Consider the following 17,499-nt stretch of genomic DNA (forward strand, 5'->3'; position numbering starts at 1 on the left):
AGTGTCCAAAGCCAGGCTGGACAGAGCTTGGAGCACCCTGGGATAGTGGAAAATGTCCCTGCCCAAGGTAAGGGGTGGAATGAGATGATTTTAAGGTCTCTTCCAGCCCAGGCTATTCAATGATTCTAAATTTTCTGGTTCTAGACAGAACTCAGGGATTCCTTCCTGCAGAAAAATGTCCCTCTGCAGTACATGGAGCTGCACTAGACCCCAAACTAAACAAAGAAGATGTACCTGTTTCTTCCTCAAGAGATGAATTGCAGATTTTCCTACTACTTAAACCCAAGTAGCTGCAGTTGATTCCAAAAGGCTTTATTTATTGAAAAAATAAGCAAAAATAACAGTGTGTCGAGGGAAGGGACGTGTGGCTGCAGGTCTTGTGGTGGCATGTTCGTGGTGCTGTGCTTGAGCAGGTGAACTTGAGAGTTGTGCTGGTGGAGGAGGAGGCATCAGCAGGCTGGGTGGGAGCTGTGCTGCTTTAATGTGGCTTTTCCTCTTCCAGGCTCAAGACAAAATCAAACTCCTCTGTGGTAAGGAAGGAAAAGCCATAAATGGGACTTGCAGCTTGCCCTGAGCGAGGGAATGAAGAGTCCTGGGAGGTTCTCACCTTGTGTCAGGGGCTGGATGGACAGACGCTGCCTGCTGAAGAGCATCATGTCCTTGAGGGGGCCCCCGTCTGCCTTGTGTGCCAGGTGGTGAGCCTTGATCTCAGCCAGGGGGATGAAGCGCTTGGTCATCCTCACAAACTGCACATCCACCTGCAAGGGAGGGCAGCAGCAGCTTGGACAGGCACACAGCCTCCACAGCCCGTAGAATATTTGAGGGGTAAAGATTTGGAGCTGTAGGAAGTGACTGATGTGCACTGACTTTGCCTTGCTGAAGGCTGAAAGAGCTTCCCAGTATTTGTGGCAGGTGATTTGTTGGCACTGTGCAGCAGCAAGTCACAGACAATGCAAAGTTCAGATGTGGGATGTAGGCAGCCCATGAACACTCCCTTCCCTACAATCTAATGTGCCTCAAAACTGCAGCTTTGCTCGCTGTGCACTGACAGTGGCTCTTAGCTCATTTTTCTAACTCAGGGTTCTGCAGGTGATTTGTTGGCACTGTGCAGCAGCAAGTCACAAACAATGCAAAATTCAGATGTGGGATGTAGGCAGCCCATGAACACCCTACATGAACACCCTACATGAACACCCTACAATCAATCTAATGTGCCTCAAAACTGCAGCTTTGCTCGCTGTGCACTGACAGTGGCTCTTAGCTCATTTTTCTAACTCAGGGTTCTGCCATGTGTGGAGGCCAACTCTGCAGCCAAGATATGAAAAGGAAGAGAGGCCAGCTCTGCAGCCAAGATATGAAAATTTAGGGAGATATATTTTGGCAGCCTCCTGGAAGGGATTGGGGAAAAAGCAGAGAAAATAGGATTGAATTTTCTCTTGAGAGAGAAAAAGGCAGCAAGGCCAGGACAGAAGCTTAAGATTTTTAATATGATGCAAAGAGCCTTCTCCCTTCTCTTGGCTTGCACACAGGGCTGTATTTAATGGAATACATTACCATGGACCATTTGGGGTTCTCTTTTCTGCTGGTGGAGTCATAATGAGGATCCTTCTGATCAAACTGTGTGTGATCAGGGTACGCCTCCTTCACAATCTGAAGCAGAAGGGGAGAGGAAAGTTTCCATCAGTTCAAAACACCTGCCAGCAAAGGGCATGAGATGTGACAGAGAGTAATCCTGGTGAAAAATCAGCCTTGCTTTCCCTGAACTCCATTCTAACAGTTTCCTTTACATTTCTTGGGTGGAAGAAGTGCAGAACAGTGAGTGCAGCATCACCTGCTGGAGATCAGCGTGGAAGGAAATGCAGCAGAGGAAAACTGGGTAGCTGCTGCTGATCTTTGTGATGAATTCTGCTCTTAAAGAAAAAGCTGCTCTGTGCCCTGGTTTTAGTCTACTGCCTTGTGGGCTCTGCTGACTAGAATGGAGTGAGTCAGACTGGAACAGAGTGTGGAACAGCACTTGGCTTGGCTGGGAGTGCCCCGAAATGTCAGCAGGAAAACAGCACAGCGTGGTTCCATCTCTCTGGGGACACATGGCTGAGTCAGCCCTGCAGTGCTGAGCTGAGGTGTCCTGGGCTCACTCCCTGCTCTCACTGGACAACTCCTGCACTCTTTGGTGCTGAGACACAAGCAGTGAGCTGCTTGATAATCCATTCCTTATCACTTCTCCCCAAAACAGAGACACTCACCTTGACAAGGGCCACAATGCCAGGCTCTTTGCAGTTACTGTGGTAGAAGAAGGCCTGCTGCCCAAGTTTCATGGATCTCAGGAAATTCCTTGCCTGTCAGGAGTAAACAAGAGACTTTCAGCTCTTTCCATCAAGCTCTCAGGGCTTCATTAGAAGCAGCCAAGAGCAGGAACCAACAAGAGGAGAGGTAGATGTGCTTCAGAATTACTCAGATAATGTTTCCTACAGTTGTCATAGAGATGGTTTTGTGTTGGAATTAAATAAAGTCAAAACAAGGCTGAAGAGCAAGCTCCTGTTGGTCAGAAAGTGTGTGGGAATTCAACAGCTCAGCCACCCTTGCCCAGGAGAGCTGTCAGCAAACAATTCAGAGCAGATCATGTGTAGGGGAACAGGGAATCCTATACAGCACAGGCATCGTACACAGCAGGGGAACACACGTGGAATTCCTTTGGAACAGAAAGCTGTGCACTGACAGAGGATTTGGGTAAGTACAGACTTGCTGTGAGGTACCAAAGGTTGGTCTAAGTGAAAGAAAAACTGGGTGATTTGACAGAATATTCACCAGCCTGAATCTACCTCTGACCTTGAGGCCACTAAGCAAGAGCTGACTTCAGGTCCCTGCCAAAATGCACCTGCATGAACAGGCAGGGTGCCGCAAGAGGAAATGCTTCAGGCACAGGAACAAGCTGTGGGCAGAGCCACCTTCTTCTACTGCTATTTCAGTGCCCCCATGTGCTTCTTACCTGGTAGTTCCTTACTCCATCCCAGCAGGTTGTCTGATTAGGCTGAGCTTTCAAGTCGTCAACGCTGAACTGCCAAATGAAATGAAAATAAACATTCATTCAGGAGCATTCTGATCTTTACAGTGTCATTGTCTGCACTGAGCCTAAGCGTTTGTTGCTAGCAGCTCCTTCAATTATAGCACAAACCTGACACAATTTTTATCTCCCACAGGGCCTACAGAAAAACCTTTACAAAGCAGCAGTGAAAAGGCAGAGTCTGAAATAGATGCTGCTCCTGTGACCAGCAGCCAAGCATGCTGAGGAGCTGATTTCCTCTTGTATTACATGTATGAAACCCCAAGGTTGTCACCTTGGACAAGAACATTTTGTTTTTCTGTTTCCAGGAGGACAAATGGGTTTTGAGAGGATAAAGCAACCCGAGTTTCCTGATGTTGTCCCTCAGCATCTGGGACTAAAGGTGGGCAGGAGTGGCCCTGCTGCTGTCCTTTGCTGAGTGAGGGGGTGCCAGTGCTCACCTTCACATCCACCCCCTTCTCCAGCCTGCTCTCAGGTTCTGATTTCAGCAGCCAGTGACAATATGTGATCTTGCTTTCCTCCCCACCAGACTCTGATTCTTTTTTCTTCCAGTTCTTCCATCCTGACTTGGAGCTCCCAGCTGGAGGTTTTGCAGACTTCTCTTCTTCCTCCTTATCCGAGGTCTCCTTCTCAGTTTTGGCAATTTTAGCATCAGGCTCTTTTTTATCTTAAAAGACATTGAGATAAAACACATTTTGTTTCAAAAAATATTTTTAGTTGTCCAAGCTGGTTTCACACATTTGACTGCAGCAGGAGCTTGGGGCACCCCAGGTGCTCAGGGTAAGGTAGCAGCATTATGCACCAATGATTCTGAGTATTTCTAATTTGCATCTGAAATAAGGAGATTGTTTTTGGGTCTGCAAAAATGTAGTTTAATACTCCCAGTTAGTAATAAAAAGACCTCAGGATAGACCATGTTTGCCCACATGAAGTGTAGTTGAATTTTTTTAATTAATTGCTGAGAAATCAGCTCCAGGCAACAAAGCAGACTTAGGTGAATCTGGTAAGAGGAACATTCACCAAGCAAACCAAACTATTTCAATTCCTGCAGGAGCTGGAAATCTTAGCTTAACCTCCACTGAACTACCTGTTCAGAAGGGATCCTTTGTTTCTTCAGGACACAGACAAAAAGGCCCCAGTTATTAAGAAGTGATTAAAGGATAAAAATGTGGTTATTTGCTGGAGTGGATCAAGCAGATGAGTGGCACAGATGTGCAGTTTTTTCATCTTGTACTTTAAACACCACATCATTATGCCTCCAGTGCCATTTTCTTGCTTTTTGTCTTTGCAGCTGGTACCACATCAGTTTCCTGGCACTGCACTGGGGGTACTCTGACTGACCAACTCTGCTGTGCAAAAATGGGCCTGAATTCCATTTCCTAAGCCCCTTGTGCTGAGAATACATCACTGTCCTTATCACACACCTAGCAGGCTTGTCTCAGTCACGCTCGGGTGCTCAGCCCATTTGGCACAGGAAATGCTGTCTGTAAGACACTGCCTGTGAAAGACAGACGGTTAGCACGGCTGCCTGTAGTTTCACTATGGCCTGAACCTCAAATGAGAGGTGCTAAATCAGTCAGGATGTCAGCACAGACCTGCTACTGCTCCTTTGTCTCTCTTTCTGCTCGGCCAAGGCATCTCTGGTCTCTCTGAATTATCTTCTCTTCACTGAGAAGCACCTGATGGACGAGAGAAGGAGGAGGAATTACTGCTGCTCCAGGCGGCTGAAAAGAGTACAGACGGCTGAGGCAGGGAGCTGCGAGCGCTGCAGGGCGAGTGGAGAGCAAATAAATCTTTCCTTGAGCTCAGCCACTTCCTCTATCAGTGTGAATGCTGGCAGGGCTTGGGGACCGCACCCTGGAGCCCTGATGGACACCAGCAGCAGGGCTGGATCGCTGCTGTACCCAGGCAATCCCCAAGGTGCGTGGGCAGAGCGCGGGCCCTCTCTGCCTTTGGCACAGGAGCTGTGCTGCTCCCCAGGGCTCAGCCCAGCCTCGCCCCGGCTGCCTGGGCTCTGCCCGGGCTCTGCTGGGCTCTGCCTGCGGCTTCGGGCTCTGCCTGCCCCTGCCTGGGCTCTGCTGGGCTCTGCCTGCGGCTTCGGGCTCTGCCTGTGGCTTCGGGCTCTGCCTGCCTCTGCCTGCCTCTGGCCAGGATCTGCCCGGGCTCTGCCTGCGCCTGCCTGGGCTCTGCTGGGCTCTGCTGGGCTCTGCCTGTGGCTTCGGGCTCTGCCTGTGGCTTCGGGCTCTGCCTGCCTCTGCCTGCCTCTGGCCAGGATCTGCCCGGGCTCTGCCTGCGCCTGCCTGGGCTCTGCCCGCCCCTGCCTGGGCTCTGCCCGGGCTCTGCCTGCCTCTGGCCAGGATCTGTCTGGGCTCTGCCTGCCGCTATCCGGGCTCTGCCTGGGCTCTGCCCTTGCCTGGGCTCTGCCTGCCCCTGCCCGCCCCTGCCCGGGCTCTGCCCCTGCCTGGGCTCTGCCCCTGCCCGGGCTTTGCCTGCCCCTGCCTGGGCTCTGCCTGCCCCTGCCCGGGCTCTGCCTGCCCCTGCCCGGGCTCTTCCTGCCCCTGCCCGGGCTCTGCCTGGGCTCTGCCCCTGGCCGGGCTCGCCCGCGTCCCTCGGGAGCGGCCCCTTCCCTGCAGAGCGCCAAACGCACCTGGCCGCAGGTGGCCGTGCCCGGCCAGGGGGGTTCACCGCTGACGCCCAGGTCCCTCCCAGCCCTGCGGACCCCGGGGTTCCGGGAGAGGCTCGGGCCGGCCGGCCCATCCCCTGCCCCCTCTGCCAGCAGCACTCGCACGGCTCCGAGCCCGCTGCCTCCTGCCAGGCCGGCCGGCATCAACTTTTCCGCCTTCTATGCCAAGCTTTCCCCTTCCTCCCTCCCTCCTTGCCAGCCCTCCGAGCTGCCGCTCACCAGCCCGGGCCGCTGCCGCCGGTCCTGCTCGGGGCGATGAGGATGCTGGCGGTGCCGGGCGGGGAGGAGGAGGAGGAGGAGGAGGAAGCGCGCTCGGAAGCGGTGCCCGCTATGCAAAGGCCGGGGCAGGGCCGGCTCCCCTCGCTCCCTCCCCGCCCGGGCGGGCGGTGCCGGGGACAGGACTACAGCTCCCAGCCTGCCCCGGCAGGAGCCGGCAGGAGCCGGGAAGCGGAGCGGCCCCGCACGGCCATGGCCATGGCGTGGCGAGCGGCCCCGCGGGCGGCGGCGCGGCTGCTGCTGGGGCGCCGGGGGATCGCGTCCTGCATCGACCGTAAGGAGCTGCCCGGCCTGGGGGAGGCGGGCTGGGGGACATGATGGACGGCGGGTCGGTGGCCCCCGGGTCCTGTCCCCGCCCGGAGGGATGTTCCCAGCTGTTCGTGTCACTGCTCCGTGTGTCACCGCTCCCCGTGTCCCTCCTCCCCGGGTCCTGCTCCCGGTCAGGGCAGTGCGGGCGCGGACACGCGCAGAGGGTGCCTGGCAGTGGGACAGAACCCGCAAGGAAAGGTCTTTCCCTCTCCCTGTCCCTCCTTTTACCTCTTTGGACCGTGCTCAGCAGTGGGACAGAGCCCACAAGGAAAGGTCTTGCCCTCTCCCTGTCCCTCCTTCTGCCTTGTTATACTGTGCTCAGCAGTGAAACAGAGCCTGTAAGGAAAGGTCCATCCTTCTCCTTGTCCCTCCTTCTGCCTTGTTAGACCGTGCTCAGCAGTGGGACAGAACCCACAAGCAAAGGTCTTTCCCTCTCCCTGTCCCTCCTTCTGCCTTGTTAGACCGTGCTCAGTAGTGGGACAGAACGGAAGGAAAGGTCCATCCCTCTCCCTGTCCCTCCTTTTACCTCTTTACACCATGCTCAGCAGTGAAACAGAGCCTGGAAGGAAAGGTCCATCCCTCTCCCTGTCCCTCCTTTTACCTCTTTACACCATGCTCAGCAGTGGGACAGAGCCTGGAAGGAAAGGTCCATCCCTCTCCATGTCCCTCCTTTTACCTCTTTAGACCGTGCTCAATAGTAAGAAAAAGCCCACAAGGAAGGTCCATCCCTCTCCATGTTGCTCTGATTTTTTAAAGATTTTTTAAACTTTTTAACGTTTGCATTTTTGCAGTAAAATTTCTCACATACTTTCTGTAAATAACTTATTGTTTTGCATTTTCTTTTATAGAAGAAAAGAAATTTGATAAACTGTTAGTTTGTCTAGTGTCATTGGAGAGGGAGCACTTCACTCTCCAATCCACTGTCTCTTTTAGAAAACTATAAATGCTAGAGTCAGAAAATAAACTCCCTTTTTCTTCACCTTAAGAGCAGTGGTGTGTGCGCTCATGTTGTTTCATATCCTATAGTGACATCTCCATGTCCTTCCCTTACCTAGGTTTTCACGGTTTTTCAGATTTGATAGTGAATCAAGAGTATCTCTCAAAAGAAGAGGGATTTTTAAAAAGAAGGAAAGTGGTTTTTTATATAGGCAGACTGATAGGGTAAGGGGGAATGGATTTAAGCTAAAAGAGGAGAGATTCAGGTTAGATACTAGGAAGAAATTCTTCAGGCAGAATTCCAGCTGGCACAGGTTGGCCAGAAGTTGTGGATGCCCCATCCCTGGCAGTGCTCAAGGCCAGGTTGGACAGGCTTAGTCTCATAGAAGATGTCAGGTGGTTGGAACAAGATGGTCCTTAGGGTCCCTTCCAATCCAAACCATTCTGGTTCCAGGACACTTTGCAGATGAATTGCTTCGATGTCTAAATGTAGCAACATTAAAAATTGAGGCTGCAGCATAGCTGTGAATTTCAGGAGAGGAACAACCAAAACAATGTTGGATCTATGTGTCAGTGAAGCAGGTTTTCAATGCAGAACCTAACTAAAGCTTTAGATGCTGTTTCCAAAGGGCTGCTGTATTATTTGCTTCCAATCTCCTTTCTTTAAAGTCCCAGCACTGCTCCCTCAGATTTCTTTATCACAGACTTAGTGAGATGGAGTGACTGTGGTCCCTGTCCTGGCTTTCTAATGTAGTTAGCACGGAGCAGACAGAGCCAGCTGGGATCTTGGATTTGTTTTGTCCCAAGAAAGCCCCTCCCAAAGCCCCCTGCTCTCAGCACAGTTCATTGTATTCCTGAGGAACAGAGAAATGGTCTCTGCAGCAGAGACCCTGAACTGTTTGTGAGTTAATGTTAAGGGGCACCTTGAAATTGTTTGGGGTGTAGACAAGGTGGTTGTGCTGCTTTCCCTCAACAGACACGTGTTCTCATCTCTTGCTGCTTTTCTAGCATCCACGGGACTCACTGAGGATCAGAAGGAATTCCAGAAAGTTGCCCTTGATTTTGCTGCGAAGGAGATGGCTCCTTACATGGCCGAGTGGGATGAGAAGGTAGGACAGCCTCACCAGGGTTGCACTGCTCCCTTTTTCCTCCCTTAGGACATTGTGACCCATGGGTCTCACTGAGGGTTCCTGCAGTAGCTCTGGGGGTTGTCATTGAAGCTGCTGCTGTAGCTGGGGAAGGGGAAGTCATCAGAAACACCTTGAAGCTTTCCCAGCCAGGTTATTCAATCACCTGGATCCTGGATTCACTGCTGAAGATGGAATGTGTCTGTGTTGGTACCAGCTCTTCTTTGACTCACCCAGCTGTCTTAAACTCTGCAGGACAGTGGGACTCAAACCCAAGGCTACCCAAAGGGACTGAACTAATCCTGAATATTCATTGGGATATCTCTCCTGCCCCAACAGGAAATATTCCCTGTGGAAACGATGAGGAAGGCAGCCCAGCTGGGATTTGGTGGGATCTACGTGAAACCAGATGTTGGTGGCTCTGGATTGTCACGGCTTGACACCTCCATCATCTTTGAAGCTCTGGCAACAGGATGTACCAGCACCACTGCTTACATGAGCATCCACAAGTGAGTCTGTCTGTGCAGGGTGGATGGTGTCAGCCTGGCTGCTCTGTGGGCTCTAAATCCAGCTGGAGGCACTCCCTGGCTGCTGCTCATTATTTATATATTTAAGTGCTGACCTCGAGTACACACATCCCTGTGAGGATCCCTGGATGGCAGTAAACAAATAGGCCACAAGGACTGAGATGCCACCAAGAAGTAATTTTAGCTTTGTGGCATGCAAGATAGGATTAAGTTCTGGATTTTGTTCTCTGCCCTGCCACTTAAGCTTTCTATAGATAGTAACCTGCCTGGAAAAAGCTTTTGTGCCTCAGCCATGCTGTGACAGAGCCCAGAGGCACCACCTGACCCCAGGGCTGTCCTGCTTGTAGAGACATGTCCAGTGACAGGTCACTTGGCACAGAGAGCTGCAGTGATGCTGCTCGTTCTTCAGGTGCAGTTTCCTGGAGAGGGAGCAGGGCTCATGGAGAGGAGACTGAGGCTCTTAAACAGAACCTGCTGTTCCACAGGGCAGTGAGTCTGTGGTGAATGGAAGGTGTAACAATAACATTTTCAGGCCTCAGGGCTTGTGGCTCAGCTCTGTGGAGCTTTCCTCTGTTCAGCCAGGGATGTTCTTGTCCAACCTATGTTCAATCCTGAATGCTGCTCCTTGTCTCCCACCCCAGCATGTGTGTTTGGATGATCGACACCTTTGGCAACGAGGAGCAGCGGCACAGGTTCTGCCCATCTCTCTGTAGCATGGAAAAGTTTGCCTCTTACTGCCTGACTGAGCCAGGTGAGCATCCTCAAGCAGGACATCTCCTCCTCTCTCTTTAACTGCACATGAACCTTGCAAAGGTCCTGACTGAGCCAGGTGACCAAAGGTCCTGACTGAGCCAGGTGAGCATCCTCAACCAGGACATCTCCTCTCTCTTTAACTGCACATGAACATTGCAAAGGGCTGCAGGTGAAACGTTTCTTTCCATATTCATTTTGTGAAGTTGAGGAGAGGCAGATGATGATTGCTGAGATGCTTGTGGTACAAACTCAGGTGTCAGGGTATGGTCCCAGGGAGATTTTGTAGGCTCTGGACCTTCTGCTTCACTGGCTGCTTCCTTGCTTCTCAAACAGGGAGTGGCAGTGATGCAGCTTCCCTGCTGACCTCAGCTCAGAGGAAAGGGGACACCTACGTCTTGAATGGCTCCAAGGTACCTCTTTGCTCCTGCTAAACTGTCCTTCCCATTCCTGCTGTCTCCTCACCTCTGTGCATTCTCCCAAGGCAAGACGTGCTCTGCAGAGCTTTCACCAGCTGGGTCCCTGAACGCCTCTGGCTGTGGGCTCTTTGCCTCTCCATTTCTGTACCCTGCCAGCTGCTGCTGTGGGCTCAGGGATAGTTTGCAACCCCCCCCCCCCCCCAAAAAAGCCTCACTTTTCTTGTTGTGCCCTCCTGCAGGCCTTCATCAGCGGGGGAGGTGACACCGATGTGTACGTGGTCATGTGTCGCACAGGGGGCCCAGGCCCCAAGGGCATCTCCTGCCTCGTGCTGGAGAAGGGAATGCCAGGGCTCAGCTTTGGCAAGAAGGAGAAGAAGGTAAGAGGCTTGGGTTGTGCTTCCTGTGTGCCTGAGGGAAGTGCAGGACAGAGATCACAGAACCACAGAAGCATCAGGATTGGAAAGACCTCCAAGACCATTGAGTCCAGCCTGTGACTGATCCTCCTTGTCAGCCAGAGCACTGAGTGCCACATCCAGGCATTCCTTAAACACCTGCAGGGGTGGTCACTCAAATACCTCCTTGGACAGCCCATTCCAATGCCTGACAGCCTTTTCCATGGAGAAATTCTTCCTGATGTCCAATCTGAGCCTCCCCTGCACAGCTTGAGGCTGTGTCCTGTGGTCCCAATGAGCTTTTCTGTGAAAAGCATTAGGGATCTCTCCATGGATGGGATTGTAGTCCCAAACTGTCATGGTTTCACCAAGTGGTGAAGTTTGCCCAATACCCATCCCTTTGGTAAGTGAAGGATTTTAGTCTCAGGAAAATCAAGATCACTGGATTTGTGCCTCTTCTCAAAAACACCCATTCCAATTTCCACACTGAGGCCAAGCCATGCAGGCCACGGGTGCTTTGTGGCAGCTTGGCGGTGAGACCGAGGGGTTGGGTGGTTCTGTGTTGGAGCTGTGCTGCTCCTCAGGAGCAGTCTGGAAGGAGCTTTTTTTTTCCCAGGTAGGCTGGAATTCCCAGCCAACTCGAGCTGTGATCTTTGAGGACTGCGTTGTTCCTGTGGGCAACCGGCTGGGAGCTGAAGGGCAGGGATTCAGCATCGCCATGCAGGGGCTCAACGGAGGCAGGATAAACATTGGTGAGAAAGCCAAAGAGAGCCAGGGGAGGAGGGCAGGACCTTCCTGTTGCCTGTCTGAAGTAGCTTCACCTTCACTCTGTGTCCTTGGCTTCTCCCACCAGCTTCTTGTTCGTTAGGAGCTGCTCACGCCTCAGTTCTCCTGGCTCAGGAGCACCTCACTGTCCGCAAGCAGTTCGGGGAACCCCTCGCCAACAACCAGGTAAGCCCTGCAGCAGCCCTGACCTTCCTCATGCTGGGAGGGCCATCCCTCACCTCACAGGGCCCTCCCTGGAGAAGTCAAGAGCACACTTTCCTAAGGAAGTGTATCAGGCCTGAGCCCTCATCATAGCAGCGGTCCCCTGAACGGGGTAATAATAATTAATCATTTACTCTGTGATTCCACAAGGCTGATCAATTGCTTTATTCTGTTATACTGTGCTATATTATTATTATATTATACTATTATATAATATATATTATAATATGTTATAATATATATTATAATATGTTATAATATATATTATAACATATTATAATATATAACATATATTATACTATTATACTATACTATATTATTATAGTATACTTGTTAAGAAGCTCATCACCCTTGCAGACAGTCTGATCCAGATGGATCCTATTGGTCAATCCCAACACTATCCAGTGTCCAATTACAAAACCACCCTTTGTATAACCAAATCCCCATAACACATTCCACACGTGCACAACACCAGGTGCAGCAAGTGGAGATACAAATTGTTTCTCATTATTTTCTCTGATCTTCTCACAGCCTTCCCCAGGGAAAGTTTACCTCTCTCTATAGAGCTGTGGCTCCCAGCCCTGCCTGGCAGTGGTGGGGCTGTGTTTGCCTCCCTCTCTAGAGCTGTGGCTCCTTACCCTGCCTGGCAGTGGTGGGGCTGTGTTTGCCTCTCTCTCTAGAGCTGTGGCTCCTTACCCTGCCTGGCAGTGGTGGGGCTGTGTTTGCCTCTCTCCACAGAGCTGTGGCTCCTTACCCTGCCTGGTGGTGGTGGGGCTGTGTTTGCCTCTCTCTATAGAGCTGTGGCTCCCAGCCCTACCTGGCAGTGGTGGGGCTGTGTTTGCTCTCTCCATAGAGCTGTGGCTCCTTACCCTGCCTGGCATTGGTGGGGCTGTGTTTGCCTCTCCATAGAGCTGTGGCTCCTTACCCTGCCTGGCAGTGGTGGGGCTGTGTTTGCCTCTCTATAGAGCTGTGGCTCCTTACCCTGCCTGGCAGTGGTGGGGCTGTGTTTGCCTCTCTATAGAGCTGTGGCTCCCAGCCCTGCCTGGCAGTGGAGGGGCTGTGTTTGCCTCTCTCTATAGTGCTGTGGCTCCTTACCCTGCCTGGCAGTGGTGGGGCTGTGTTTGCCTCTATAGAGCTGTGGCTCCTTACCCTACCTGGCAGTGGAGGGGCTGTGTTTGCCTCTCTCTATAGAGCTGTGGCTCCTTACCCTGCCTGGCAGTGGTGGGGCTGTGTTTGCCTCTCTATAGAGCTGTGGCTCCCAGCCCTACCTGGCAGTGGAGGGGCTGTGTTTGCCTCTCTCTATAGAGCTGTGGCTCCTTACCCTGCCTGGCAGTGGAGGGGCTGTGTTTGCCTCTCTCTATAGAGCTGTGGCTCCTTACCCTGCCTGGCAGTGGTGGGGCTGTGTTTGCTCTCTCTATAGAGCTGTGGCTCCTTACCCTGCCTGGCAGTGGTGGGGCTGTGTTTGCTCTCTCCATAGAGCTGTGGCTCCCAGCCCTGCCTGGCAGTAGAGGGCTTGGCTGAGACCCCTGTGAGGTGCTGATGGGGGTTTCCTGTGGCTCTGCAGTACCTGCAGTTCAGGCTGGCAGAGATGGCCACCCGGCTCGTGGCTGCACGGCTGATGGTGCGCAACGCGGCTCGGGCGCTGCAGGAGGGCCGGGAGGACGCGGCCGTGCTCTGCTCCATGGCCAAGCTCTTTGCCACCGACGAGTGCTTCGGGGTAGGTGCCTCAAACTCCTCTTGGGATCCTCCTTGGAAGGTTGGAGATGCCCCCCTTAATGCCCAGGGTGTCAGGGAGAACTTTGATCTTCTCCCTGAAAAATCTTAGTGTCATATTTGAGGTGCCCCAGACGGAGGAGGAATGAGTCTGACTCCACGTTCTTAGAAAGCTAATTTATTATTATATTATATTATATTATATTATATTACATTACATTATATTACATTACATTACATTACATTATATTAATGCTATACTAAAACCATACTAAAGAATAAAGGATACAGACAGAAAGCTTAACAAGAATGATAATGATAACTCGTGACTCTCTTCCAAAGTCCCGACACAGCCTGACAGTGATTGGTCATTAATTTAAAACAACGCACATGAAACCAATCAAATAATGACCAGCTGGTAAATAAACAATGTCCAAACACATTCCAAAGCAGCAAAAAATGAGAAGAAATCAGAAAATTATTGTCTTCATTTCTCTCTGAGGCTTCTCAGCTTCCCAGGAGAAGAATCCTGGGCAAAGAGGATTTTTCAGAAAATATGACAGTGACATCTTAATTTTTTTTTCCAAATCTTAAATTTAATCTTAATGCCCAGGGTGTCAGGGAGAAGTTTGATCTTGTCCCTGAAAATTTGTATTTTTTTTTTTATTTTTAAATTTAATCTTAAATTTAAGATTAAATCTTAATCTTAAATTAAGACTAATTTAAATCTTAAATCTTTGAAAAATCTTAAATTTGCAAAAAAATCTTAAATTTTTTTAAAGGTTTAAAAAAAACTTAAAATTTTAAGGTTTAATCTCAAATCTTAATTTAAAGATTAAGATCTTTAAATTGGTGAACCAAAACCACTACACAACCCAAAGCCAACAGGAGCCTCATTTGAGGACAGGATGTTTTATAACACATGTGGAGGCTGCAGGATTAATCTGAGAGATTTCAAACATCTTTCCACTGTTCTTCCTGGGGGGCCAAAAGGGAGACAGGACAGGGAGCAGAGCATTTTTATTTTCCAAGGAAAATTTGTATGTTGCAGGGTGATTGTTCTTAGGTAGGAAGTGGTCTTTCCTAGACCACTGAAAAATTACATTATTGCTTTGAAAATTATCTTATCCCTTTGAAAAATACCTTATTTTATTACTTTATCAAAATGTTCCCAGAAAGAGAAAGCAAGAAGGGTGGAAAAGAACTTGACATTTCCTATCCCAGTGCCATTTAGAAGCTGTTTATGTGCTCAGCAGTTTGAATTTTTGCTGTTGTTCCGTTTTCCATCCCAAACTGGGGGACAGGACGCGCGGAGTCGCGTTTCCATGGAAACCAGCGCCCTGCCTGCCCCTCCCCTGAGTGGCCGCCAGGTGGCGCCAGGTGGCGGCTCGGGTTTGCAAACGGCAGAAATGCGACAAAAATCAATTTATTCCCTAAAGATCCCCATCCCTGGATGTCGGTACCCATCCTTGGGTGTCTGTACCCATCCCTGGGCATCTCTGTACCCATCGCTGGGTGTCTGTACCCATCCCTGGGCATCTCTGTGCCCATTCCTGGGTATTTATACCCATTCTTGGGTATCCCTGTACCCATCCCTGGGCATCTCTGTACCCATCACTGGGTGTCTGTACCCATCCCTGGGCATCTCTGTGCCCATTCCTGGGTATTTATACCCATTCTTGGGTATCCCTGTACCCATCCCTGGGCATCTCTGTACCCATCCCTGGGTGTCTGTACCCATCCCTGGGCATCTCTGTGCCCATTCCTGGGTATTTATACCCATACCTGGGTATCCCTGTACCCATTCCTGTGTATCTGTACCCATTCTTGGGCATCCCTGTACCCATCCCTGGGCATCTCTGTACCCATCCCTGGGTATCTGTACCCATCCCTGGGTGTCTATACTGATCCCTGGGTATTTATACCCATACCTGGGTATCCCTGTACCCATCCCTGTGTATCTGTACCCATTCTTGGGCATCCCTGTACCCATCCCTGGGTACCTGTACCCATCCGTGGGTGTCTGTTCTGATCCCTGGGCATCTCTGTACCCATCCCAGGGTATCTATCCCATTCCTGGGTATCTGTACCCATCCCTGGGTATTTCTGGGCATTGCTGTTCACATAAACACACCCTTCATGTGAAACAGGACATATGATAGCATGGAGAGCAGCACTGATGGGGTCTGACAGTCACACCACGTTTTTAAGAGATGAGATTGGGTGACCAGGGAAAAAAAGTGAGCCCAGATTCCTGGGCCCTTACTGAACTTCTGCCACTGCTGTGTCCTGCACGAGTCACTTCAGAGCAGTGTTATCCCCTCAGATCTGTAACCAGGCTCTGCAGATGCACGGTGGCTATGGCTACCTGAAGGATTACGCCGTGCAGCAGTTCGTGCGAGACATCAGAGTGCACCAGATCCTGGAAGGTAAATGACACTCCTAGAACAAGTGAAGTTGGCAGTGGGGTTGGGAGGAAAACCCCCCTGGAGGCCCCCACCTTCCCACATGAGTCTGATTGTTGGGTTTCAGAGCCCTGCTCTGCTCTGAGCATGAGGTGTGCCGTGTGTGAGAGCCCTGGCCGGCAGCTCTGGCTGTGTGAGGGCAGAGGAAGATATTTAGCTGGCTATTTTAGGAGTCTTACAGCAGAGAAATATATTTAGTTGTCATGTTAGCAATGCCTCTGTCCAGTTTCATCCCATTACTCCTGGCCTCGTGATGATTCTCCCTAACAATTCCTCTCCTGTGATTTTGGTCTGTTTGCACTCCTTGACATCATGTCTCTAACGGTGATTTTGGTCTGTTTGCACTCCTTGACATTGTATCTCTAACAGTATCTGGCCATTTCTAATCTCAGTTTGGCCTCCTAAATATTCTGTTTTCTCTGCTTTGAAATCCCCTCACCTACAAGCAGGGTAGCTGGTGAGGGACATGCTCTTTCTTACACCCAGTGGGTTTGCAGCCTGTGTGTGGTGAATGTGTTAAATGTACAGCAGAGAGCTCAGATGTTGCTGTGAATCCAGTTCTGCTCAATGCCTGCTCCTGCAGCCTCCCAACACTCACATAAAAAGCAGCAGCAGCTTTCCCAAGCAATATGCTGGCCCTTGGCAGTTGGGTTTTGGCCCAGCCCCTCCTAAATGCCACTTCAGCTGGTGGGAAGAGCTGTAAACTGCACAGCAGGGGAGAATTCTCTTGGTCTTTTGAGGGGGAAAATACTGGGCCATGCCTTAACCGTGTTTCCTTTGCATGCCCATCCTGCTGCAGGCACCAACGAGGTCATGAGGATGATTGTGGCCAGGAATCTGCTGCAGGGCTGAAGCCAGGAGCCTTCAAATCCCTCCGTGTGTTCCAGCCCGGCCTGTTTCCCTCCCCTGCTGGCCAGCTCTGTCCCTGGCAGTGGAGAGGGGGATGCCCCAGTGGGAACAGCCTTCCTGCCTTACCCCCAGCTGGCTGGCACAGCTGCATGCCGTGCCTGGCAGAGCTGCTGTCGCCAGGCTGGCGTTGTGCAGCCAGAAATCACAGCTGCCAACCCAAGCCCCTGTCTCCAAACCCTGCTCCTGGCCTGCCTGCCACACGTCCTCCTTGGCAAAACAAACCCCAGAGCTGCTGCTCACCTCTGAAATGGGAATCCCAGGCAGAGGTGAGCCCATGGGATCACTGAAATCTTTATTTTGAAGGAATTAACTGCTCACAGCACCCCTGGGAACCGATGATCACAGGCTCTAACCAGAGGGTTTTTATCCTAGGATGCCTCTCCTTTAGCTAGAAGCACTCCCTCTTTTCCCAGCAAACTTTTCCTGATGTTTCCTAAACTTTTCCCAGCCATTGCTTGTTCTCTGTATTCCCACCACATCTTGGTGCTTAATCTTAAAGAAGCCTTTGCAACACAAAAGTGCAAATGAAAAATAAAGTTATGTACAGAAATATTGAGCTCTGTGGCCTCCAATCAGTGAGGCTGTGAACAATGTAAGGGGAGTAAAAATATTGGTAAATTATTTTCTCCTCTCTGATTTGAAATCAATAAAGCAATGATGGAAATGTTACTGGAGTGGAAATTAAGATAATTTCCTTCTGTGGTATTTCAGGTGTTTAAACAGAAGCAATAGGGAATTTTTGAAGTAGGCGTTGCAAAATAGTTCTGCTTGAGGGCTTTTTAGGTAATGTCTTTGTTAACCCCTTCAGGTCAGCCAGCTCTTTTTTCTCAGCAGTACTTGGCAGGGGGAAGATGACAGAGATTAGCAGCAGAATCATGGAATGGGTTGGGTTGGAAGGGACCTTAAACCCTTAAACTCATTCCAGACACCTTCCACTTGTTTGAC

The 17,499-nt window shown here is 50.8% G+C and overlaps 2 protein-coding genes across 2 annotated transcripts; one reads left to right on the forward strand and one right to left on the reverse strand.

The window, feature by feature from the left end:
* Positions 1 to 296: 296 nt before the first annotated feature.
* THYN1 (thymocyte nuclear protein 1) lies at positions 297 to 6,116 on the reverse strand. The gene is made up of 8 exons (XM_036397549.2): positions 5,964 to 6,116; positions 4,657 to 4,740; positions 3,502 to 3,728; positions 2,987 to 3,055; positions 2,244 to 2,336; positions 1,555 to 1,650; positions 608 to 758; positions 297 to 525 (listed from the first exon to the last, which is right to left on the reverse strand). The coding sequence occupies exons 2-8, from the start codon at positions 4,697 to 4,699 to the stop codon at positions 479 to 481; spliced, it is 726 nt and encodes a 241-aa protein (XP_036253442.1). The 5' UTR covers positions 4,700 to 4,740; positions 5,964 to 6,116; the 3' UTR covers positions 297 to 478.
* Positions 6,117 to 6,182: 66 nt separating this feature from the next.
* ACAD8 (acyl-CoA dehydrogenase family member 8) lies at positions 6,183 to 17,223 on the forward strand. Its single transcript, XM_036397548.2, has 11 exons — positions 6,183 to 6,294; positions 8,274 to 8,374; positions 8,732 to 8,901; positions 9,561 to 9,670; positions 10,006 to 10,082; positions 10,328 to 10,465; positions 11,097 to 11,232; positions 11,334 to 11,431; positions 13,032 to 13,184; positions 15,507 to 15,609; positions 16,445 to 17,223. Exons 1-11 carry the CDS (start codon positions 6,213 to 6,215, stop codon positions 16,495 to 16,497), a joined length of 1,221 nt encoding a protein of 406 aa, XP_036253441.1. The 5' UTR covers positions 6,183 to 6,212; the 3' UTR covers positions 16,498 to 17,223.
* Positions 17,224 to 17,499: the final 276 nt, after the last annotated feature.

This window comes from Molothrus ater, chromosome 22 (assembly GCF_012460135.2).
Source record: "Molothrus ater isolate BHLD 08-10-18 breed brown headed cowbird chromosome 22, BPBGC_Mater_1.1, whole genome shotgun sequence".
Classification (NCBI taxonomy): domain Eukaryota; kingdom Metazoa; phylum Chordata; class Aves; order Passeriformes; family Icteridae; genus Molothrus; species Molothrus ater.

Excerpts from the sequence above, each read along its gene's own strand:
- THYN1 (XM_036397549.2), bottom strand. The coding sequence starts at position 4,699 with ATGCCTTGGCCGAGCAGAAAGAGAGACAAAGGAGCAGTAGCAG. Across the intron at positions 3,729-4,656 it reads AGACAAAGGAGCAGTAGCAG|ATAAAAAAGAGCCTGATGCT; the intron begins GTCTGTGCTGAC and ends ATGTCTTTTAAG. Across the intron at positions 3,056-3,501 it reads AGAAGGGGGTGGATGTGAAG|TTCAGCGTTGACGACTTGAA; the intron begins GTGAGCACTGGC and ends TTCATTTGGCAG.
- ACAD8 (XM_036397548.2), top strand. The coding sequence starts at position 6,213 with ATGGCCATGGCGTGGCGAGCGGCCCCGCGGGCGGCGGCGCGGCTGCTG. Across the intron at positions 11,233-11,333 it reads CGGAGGCAGGATAAACATTG|CTTCTTGTTCGTTAGGAGCT; the intron begins GTGAGAAAGCCA and ends TTCTCCCACCAG. Across the intron at positions 15,610-16,444 it reads AGTGCACCAGATCCTGGAAG|GCACCAACGAGGTCATGAGG; the intron begins GTAAATGACACT and ends ATCCTGCTGCAG.